Source organism: Bos mutus, chromosome 14, assembly GCF_027580195.1.
Source record: "Bos mutus isolate GX-2022 chromosome 14, NWIPB_WYAK_1.1, whole genome shotgun sequence".
Taxonomy (NCBI): Eukaryota; Metazoa; Chordata; class Mammalia; order Artiodactyla; family Bovidae; genus Bos; species Bos mutus.
In genome coordinates, this window is record NC_091630.1 from 68204747 (window position 1) to 68213611 (window position 8865).

The 8865-nt window shown below is 48.3% G+C and overlaps 1 protein-coding gene across 3 annotated transcripts; it reads right to left on the bottom strand.

Annotated features, from left to right (window-relative positions):
* Positions 1 to 2923: 2923 nt before the first annotated feature.
* LRATD2 (LRAT domain containing 2) lies at positions 2924 to 8331 on the bottom strand. 3 transcript variants are annotated; one of them, XM_070382483.1, is made up of 2 exons: positions 7863 to 8331; positions 2924 to 7302 (listed from the first exon to the last, which is right to left on the bottom strand). In XM_070382483.1, exon 2 carries the CDS (start codon positions 7204 to 7206, stop codon positions 6265 to 6267), a length of 942 nt encoding a protein of 313 aa, XP_070238584.1. In that variant the 5' UTR covers positions 7207 to 7302; positions 7863 to 8331; the 3' UTR covers positions 2924 to 6264. The 3 variants fall into 3 exon arrangements, with proteins under 3 accessions (XP_070238584.1, XP_070238582.1, XP_070238583.1); XM_070382481.1 differs by having other exon boundaries at positions 2924 to 7362; XM_070382482.1 differs by having other exon boundaries at positions 2924 to 7367.
* Positions 8332 to 8865: the final 534 nt, after the last annotated feature.

Consider the following 8865-nt stretch of genomic DNA (forward strand, 5'->3'; position numbering starts at 1 on the left):
CCTAACAACTGAGAAGGCTCAAAGCTGTCAGGTTAAAAAGAATGCACAGAAAATTGATACTCCAACCTTGGGAGTTAATTACATTGCTGCACAAGTCTCCCAAAAGAAAAGAGCAGAGAGTTCATCTTTTGAGTTATTATGGCCACGCTAGACAAGGCAAGAGAGACTGTATTATAGTAATGGCTTGTGTTGGTTTACTATACAGAAGAACCTCTTTCTCCATCACAGCACCAAGGCTTTGACATGCAGGATGTAAAACCTCTTGCTCCCACTTACCTCTGCTTCCAGCTAGCCTGGCCTGGCCACTTCTCCTTTCATTTGCACTATGCAAAGACCTGAATTCAAATTCCACATCATTACCTAACCGGCAGTATGAGCCATCAGTAGTATGAGCAGCACAGCCTCTAGTTCTGGGCGGTGGGAGGAGAGTCACATTTGCTCTCCCTGTTGAATCCATCCTAAAAGCCTCTGCTACTTTACCTCTCCAAAACCACAGTCCTGACATCACCTCGAGATAACAAGGCTTTCTAGTCTAGCACTTCCCTAGTGGTTCAGATGGTAAAGAATCTGCCTGCAATGCAGGAGACTGGGGTTTGATCCTTGAGTTGGGAAGGTCCCCTGGAGATGGCAATCAATCCACTCTAGTATTCTCACCTGGGAAATCCCATGGACAGAGGAGCCTAGCGGGCTATAGTCCATGGGGTCACAGAGTTAGACACGACTGAGCAACTAAGTTTTCCAGTCTAGCAAATCCCAACCTCCAAATTCATTCACTCACTCAAAACACAGTTTCTCTGCCTGTTCCTGTGTTAAGTGTCAGATACACTGAATTAGACAACAGGTTGCAAAAGGGAACCCCAAGAAAAAATAGCTATCACTGGAGCATGAAGCAAAGACATTTTGAGAGCACTCAATGTTCATTTATTCATTCCCCATTCTTCTTCCCTGAAATAATATAATCTGTGTGCACTCCAAAGCACCTGGCTTTCTCCTCCACCTCTTCCAAAGTTCAGCATAAATTCACCTTCAGGAAGCCTTCCTGACTTGATGGAGAGAGATCCTCTTCCAACACCCAGCACATTTTCCACTTGCACCTATCACATTTCTAAATTCCCTCTTGTAAAGTGTTTTTTTTTTTTTGGTAGTAAGTAGTTTTAGAAAGTAAATTACGTGAGGACAGACATCATGGATCTGGTTTACATGTTAGGCAATGGAATTTAGGAGGCTCCCACTTAAGTGCTGTTGTCATGGTTCAGTCGCTAAGTCACATCCCATTCTTTGTGATCCCATGCTGCACACCCATAGCACACCAGGCCTCCCTGTCCTCCACAGTCTCCCAGTTTGCTCAAACTCATGTCCATTGAGTCAGGGATGCCATCCAACCATCTCATCCTCTGTTGCCAGTTAAGTGCTTCATGAATATTAGTTGTATTAGTTACATCCTTTCCTCTATCATCATTGTACTTTCAGGGCTTTAATCTGACTTCTCCAATTTCTTTGAGCACTCGAGTTATACCTACACACATCTGCTTTACTTGAATACTGACCAACTGTCTGTGATCACAGGGCCACCTTTCATTATATTTGCTCTGTATGTATGAGATTTTATTTCCCCTTAGAAACAAGCTAGATGGCACAGCGGTAAAGGATCCACCTGTCAACAGGAGATGCAGGAGAGATGGGTTCAATCCCCGAATGGGGAAGGAGGAAATGGCAACCCACTCCAGTATTCTTGCCTGGGAAGTTCCAGGAAAGAGAAGCCTGGCGAGCTAGTCTATGAGGTCAAAAAGAGTCAGACACGACTCAGCATACACAATTACTAGAAACAAGATCAGGGGATTATCTAAGGTTTTGTCTGTAAACTTTTTATGTTCCAGTATCTCATCTAAGGCTCAGCATCACGGAGACCTGCATACTCAGTGCCTTGCTGTGATTGCAAATATAGACACTAACCTTTTTTGCATCTACTCTCCAGATAAAAGTGCTATATATGTTTAATAAGTAGTTTTTCCAGGAAATTCAGTAAAAGGAAATATAAGCCCTTTTGCACACTTTCAGGGCCTGTTCATTTCGGAGGTCCTTTAAAACACTTTCAAACATGTCATTTTTCTACATTAAGCAAACTAAATCCACTTAAGGGAAACATGAACAGCAGCCTCCACCAAAAATACCCCAAAACTGATGCACACTCCACATCAGGCTCCCCTCCCTTCACTTTCTCGTGCAATATGAACTTCAGTCAATTAAGGACTACTGCTCCAAGGAAAAACGGTCTCACTGCTGCTTGAGCTTTTGATAACCTTCACCACTCAATAATCTTCCTATCTAAAACCCTCATGGAAGCCCATTGATAGAGCCCAGATTTTTGAGCCTCACAGGACTATGGTAGTGGCTTCAGGTGCTGGCCTAAAGATCACTGCTGGTCTCCTGCACACCAATCCCAGAGGCCACATCTGCTCCCTATCTACTGCCAACACCTGCATCCTTTATCATGTCAACAGAGCACATCTGCCTGTTTTCTGTAATTAAAATCACTCAGCGAACCCATTCTCTGTTTGGGATTCTGAAACCACCTAAGACACAACATGGTCACTGATTTTATTACTGAACCTTCCCCAACATAGATTCCAAAATGTGAGTGTGGTTTCCAGCAAAGTTTGCACTGATTCTGAAAAATCAATGTGTGTTGAAAATTTACATTTACAAGGAGGCTCATGAACAAGGAGCCTAGAAGCAATGGGTGATTAATTCTCACATGGTAAATGCAGGGAGGGTTTTCAGTCATTAAATGAATTCATCAAAATATTTACTGAGCAATGCAAAATTGCAGTTAAGCTGAGGAGCTTGGCTTTGGACCCCCCCCTCCCCCCAAAAAAAGGCAGGAAAAAAGTACACAAAAAGAAAAAAATAGAAATAAATGTAGTTAATACTAATAGGTGGTTTATTGGAAACCCTCAGAGCATTTTTCAAAAGGATTTGACAGATTTTATTGTAATGAGACATAGTGAGGAAGAAATGGTTTAAAAGATGTCATCAATCTTTTATTTAACTAAGCACTTGCCCTTCATTTTGAAGGAAACAATACAGTTTCAAATCGGAACCTCCTTCTCAAGAAGTGGTATGAGAACATAACATTGATTTAACATAACTGTCAACAAAAATGAAGTTTATACAATTCACTAGGAAATAAAATGCACGTGGAATTTATCAAGTTAACTGATATAATTCTCCATGGGTTACAGGTATTATCAGTAAGAACAAGACAATATAATGAAAAGTCGAATAAACCAATTGTTTAGATACCTTGATAAAAAAAAAAAAAAAAACTCACAAATAAAACATAACTTCCCAAACAAACCCTTTCAATGATCATGACACAACAGATTTTATTCTAATTTCAAAAAAAAAAAAGTTAGACAGTCACATAATATCAAGTCTTCAACACAGTGGATTCCATTCTAAGGAAAAAAAAAATAGAGGAAACAAGTAGTCCTTAAATTTTTTTCATTATCCATATTATATGTTGTAGAAAATTAAAGTTTTGCTTCCAAAAATATGTTTCCATGTGGTTGTGGTGTTGTTGACTGGTGCTATTAGGGACAGAAGCACCAAAGACATGAGAAATGTAACCACTGAAGTATCATTTTTTCATAAAAATTAAAAATTTCCATAAAGGTCTGGAGTAAAGTCTTCTGCTACGTGTGTTAGTGCTATAAAGTCATTTTAAATTAAATGTGGAATAAAAGCTACAAAAAGTATGAGTTCTTTCAATATAAAAAGTTGTGTAGCTGAAGTTGTGGGCTCCTTTGCTATACATAAGCAGTCTCAATAAAATATTTGCTTAAGTAAGAAAATAGAATTTGTCTCATTACATTTAGCATCCGTTCCAGTTGAGTGTCTTGCTTATCCCTGCCAGAGCTTCTGAAGAACATGAGAATCAATATTCCTTGCCTTCAAAGAGCATCCGTAATTCACAGTACAAAACAGTTCTAGAGTCTTAGTCCTAAGGAGAAACAAAAATTAAATATATATATATATTTTTTAAAGTGCCAGATGTAGCCATTGTCTGGACATTCAAAACTCTTATCCACATCTTCAAGAAAGATGCCAACAGTTGATTCGATCCCCTTTCTTTGCAACTTCCACTGGCTGGTTGATGCTTTAACTATGACGACCCTGATAAAACTTCCAACAGAATCACAGTTCCAAAAGCATTACGTACGTACTTCACATCTCTGTTGCTCTGTAAAAACATATGAAAAAGCCGCATCCGAAGATCTCTTGACTCTTCTAGCTCATTTTCAAGTCCTGTTATCAAAAACCTCTTCCTGAGAGGCAGAATTGCTACTATGGATCTGGATTATATAGGAGTTCTGTCTTCAAGTTGAGATTTCTCACAGAGCTGCAACAAAGAGTCATTGCTGTCCCTGTGCCTGATGACATTCACTTTCCACTGAGGGTTGAAAGAGGGAGACAGACATCCGAGAGTGGAAGAGCGAGCCGGCCCAGAGCCGCTTACAGTGCTGTTCTGTTCTTCCCTCCTGCTGCCTACACAATGGTCATTAAGTTCCACTTTCCCTTGACTGTGTTCAACACAAAAGACAATTCAAATCTAATAGGCTCTCCCAAATGTCTTTACCCACTTTACCTTGCTCCGCTTTTCCACAAGCAAAAGAAAACAAACACAAAGCTGTGAGATTATTAAAGAAGGAAACTGGATTAACATTTTCAACAGGAGACGGATGTTTCTCCCAAGTCCTGGACCAGAGCTCAGTGTGGTTCATCTTTAACAGTCAAAGTGATAGGACAGGCAACATAGCCTACGCCCTTGTAATTAAATGAATTCATGTTGTGGTGCTATGAAGGTCTAGGCTTTTAAAACTTAGGGTCTCGACTTCCTAAGTTTGAAAAAAAATGTAAGAGTACAAGGAAATCCTTCAAGTTTTGCTGCCTTGATTTAAAGATCTCCAGGCAGGATGCCTGAGGATGGCCATGGCTGTATCACTTAAATATGGATCATTCAAATATGACCCTACGATAACAGTAAAAACTGAGTCACAAAATAACTGTATAGCCCACGGGGTCACAAAGTGACTGAGCAACTGAGCTCAGTAACATGACTGAGCGACTTTCACTTACATATTGTATCAAGTGTGGCTAGCAATACCTTATCATTGAAATATGCCTCAAGCCAAAAATTTGACCTCAGGCAAAACAGGAGTGAAGGGGGTGAGACAAAAGATAAACGGTAAACAAAATTCACAGGGCCACCACCAAAGCCTTAAATTAAGGAAACAAGTTACCTTCACTATACCAGAAGGGGGTCGGCGCGGGGATTGACAGGAAATTGACCTGAGGATGAACATGGCCACGCAGGTTTAATTAGATCAGAGACACAAAGAGCTTTTCCCTCCTTTGATGACAGCGGCTCTTAAGTGCCTACAATAGCAGGCTATAAACAAAGGCGGCAAAACAGAACCAGAATAGAATCCTTCCCTTAGCTGGCCTGTGACAACGATTTACTTGAAACCTGGGAACCGGTGGGCCGCTCAGGAGATTCATCCTGAAGCCAGCTCCAAAAGACAAATCGCTGGGGGATGGGGCGGGCTGAAGTAGCCAAGTCTTTGTTTTGCAGCCCAAGTTTACTCAACTATTTGTTATACTTCACAGGGGGTTGTTTGGTTTCAGTCTGCTGATCCCAGACCTGGTCCAGGTTTCACCAGCCTTGCACTCCAGGAAAACCATAAAATAAATAAATCACCTCAGCTTCCCGGATCCCTCACATTGCTCCTCGGGGAGTGGCGGGGTGGAAGCACACCACAAACCTGCTCTGGCCTTACTATACAGGGCATCCTCCAAACTCAGGGTAGGAGGGGAAGCGGGCAGAAGGCAGCGGCAGGCATTGGCATTCCGAGGTTGTCTCCATACCTAAATTCAGAAGAGCTGATTTTTGGACCCAAGTCCAGCAGGGATTCAAGTGTCTGGCAAGTCCACAGTTTGCCTCACCTCGGGAAATGAAGGCGGATTGAGCCAGTGGGCAAAAGGCCGAGAAGCGGCCCCGGCCAAAATGCTCCTACCTGCTCCCTCTTCCCCCTCCGTCCAAGATAACAAACTCAAGCCACAGCTGGCTGCGCTTTGCGCCAACTCTTCTTTTTCCAAATGGCCCAGGAGCCCAGATGGGGCCCAGAAGGTGGTGGAGGAGGGAGTGAGAGGAGGGAGCGGGCACGGGCGGCGGCTGCTGCAAACAGCTCCTCAGCTCCCCCGTCAGTGCACCACCGTTTCTCGATTCTCCTCCTCCTCCCGGCCGGGCGCGGGGAGGCGCCCGGGAGGCGGCGTAGTCCGCGTAGCGTCGCTGTCGCCCTCGTCCGGCTCGACGGGGTGCAGGTGCGTGGCCAGCTCCTGCAGGACCGCTGTGCGCCCGATCTGGTCGTTGCGCCGCTTCTCCATGATCAGGTCCTCCAGGCTCTGGAACTCGAGCGTATGGCTGCGCTGCGCAGAGAGCTGGATTTGCAGCCGATAGGGCTGCTTGCCGATGCGCAGCTCGCCGCCGATTTTGAACTCGCGCTTGCCGTAGCGGCACCAGGCGGCGAAGCTCTCCGAGTTGCGCCAGCTCAGCTCGCGTTCCTTGGCGCCCACGTGCGCTAGCGCGTTGCGCACCACAGCGCTGGGGCTCAGCGGTTTGTAGCGGTACAAATCGTTCACCACGCGGCCGCGCCGACCCTGGCTCGCGTCCGTCAGGAAGCTGTTGCTCACCTCTAGTCGGTGCAAATGCACTACCTGGAAGTTGCCCACGTAGACTGCCCAGTGTGGGTACTGCGCCTGCGACACGAACTCCACCAGATCGCCAGGCCTGCACTTGTTGAGCAGGTTCTCGGGCGTGTAGGTGCTCAGGGCCGCAGAACCCGGCGAGAAGCTTTTCTGGTAGATGCATTCATCGCGGTAGAACACGGAGCACTCCACCTCGTGCAGCCGCGGGTCATAGGGCTGCGGCGGGGGCAGCGACGGCCCATCCCCGCCGTCCGGCAAACCCCCGCCCCCGCCGTCCGGCCCCTGGGGCGGCTGCTGCGGCTCCATGTCCTCGTCGTCATTGGAGAAGATGTAGGAGACCCCGATGCGGGGCCCATCGTCCCGATCCACGCCCGTCGGGTCGGCCGTGGGCACTTCCTTGTAACTTAGGTGGGTCAGTTTCTCCACCTGGTTGCCCATCACGCTGCGGGCACACGTTCACGCCGCCGGCAGAGGAGAAAGCGAAACCACCACTAGGGTCATTGGCACCGGTCCCCGGACAGGGGTTGAGACCACCTGTTGGGAGAGGAAGGCAAGGAAGCCGTGTAGGAGGCGCTCCCCCGTGATGTGGGCGATCTGTTCTTAAAGAGAAGAAAGAAAAATTGGGGGCCGGGCACCTGGAGTCGTTTTACGAGGAAATGTCAGATGCAGCGAGCTTTCTCTCTCACTTTTCTGCCTCCAGGGCCACGGTCACAGGAGGCCGGGCAACTCCAGCTCGCCCCTGCCCCCAGCCCTTGACCTCGCCCGGGCAGAAGCCCATTGCATCAGCGACTCCTACTGTTTCCGCCAGGGCCCTGCCTGCCAATGTCAAGCAGGAAGGGGGCAAAGAAACTTTACTCCAAATCCCCTTTCCTATCCTCCCCCCCTCCTCCCCACCTTCATCTCAGGGTCCTAAGTCGGTTCCAGAGACGTCCCCGCCCCACCCCCATCGCTAAGGAAACCGGCGAGGATCCCGCAGCGCAGCCCGGACAGGTGAGCCGCCCAACCTGGCTCACCTGCGGCGCTTCCTGCTACCGTCTTGCCCGCCCCTCCCCCGCGCACCCGCCCTCAGGCTCGGGTTACTTGCGCAAACTCACCCGCCTAGAAGTGGAGGCCGTGGGGAATTGGGAGCCCCCCGCCCCCTACCCCGCCGCACCCTGAGACTTCTAGGGCGAGTTTGCAGGTGTGGGCTCCGCAGTCTCTCCTCTCCCGGCGCCGGCGACTGCGAGGCTGGGCGGGAGGGAGCAGAGCATGTCTTGCCCCCCGCGGCTACGTAGCGCCTCAAGACTCGAAGGCGGGGAGCGGCGCCTTTCACGCCGCACCCCTTCCCTCCTGCTGGGGCTGCTTCACCCCCTCAACCGGATCTCGCGGGGGGGGGGGGAAGGGGGGGGAGGAGGTGGGGTTCTCTAGAAGAAGGAGAAGGAAGCAGCCTCGGTGCCCGGCGGCGGCAGCTCCCGCTCGGGCCGGGCGAGCAACAAGCGCCGGAGCGGGAGGGACGGGATTGTAGATCCGGCTCCGGGCTCCCAGGGCGGGAGCGCAGCCCCTAGCATTTAAAGAGACAGGCGCTCGCTCCCAGAGCTCGGGTCTTTCTCGCACGGCGCTGAGCCTCCGGCATCCCCGCCTCCGCCCCGCCCACCCAGGCCGCGGGGCTCCGCCCAGGCCACGCCCCCGCGCCGGAGCAGGTTTAAATCCCGCTGGTAAATAACCGAAAGGCTTGAGTGGGCTGGAAGTCTTCGCGCGCTTGTGTGTGCCTAAGTAATGGGGACCTTACTTACCTTCTTAGAGTAAGACCTGTAGTGGAGTCCGCGCTGCTTACTCCGGTCATGTTTTTCGGAGCTGTGAGCTTTAAAATGAAGTTGGAAAGCAATGGCCACCTGCCAGTGTAGAGAGAAGAGTTTGGTGTTTGTTCTGCCTCTTCATCCCCAGAGTACCTTGGAGAGGGAGGAACAGTCAAGCCACTAGAAAGCAAACAGACTTTTGCTTCTTTCTTTTCTTCCCTAGAATCAATTTCTTGCCAAAGGTCACAAAATAATTTTTACTAGGACAACTGGAGAAGTATTTCTGTTTAGAGATATTTCCAGAATAAGTCCTATGAAACTT

What these genes read in the sequence shown, in the direction of transcription:
- LRATD2 (XM_070382483.1), bottom strand. Translation starts at nt 7,206, where the DNA reads ATGGGCAACCAGGTGGAGAAACTGACCCACCTAAGTTACAAGGAAGTG.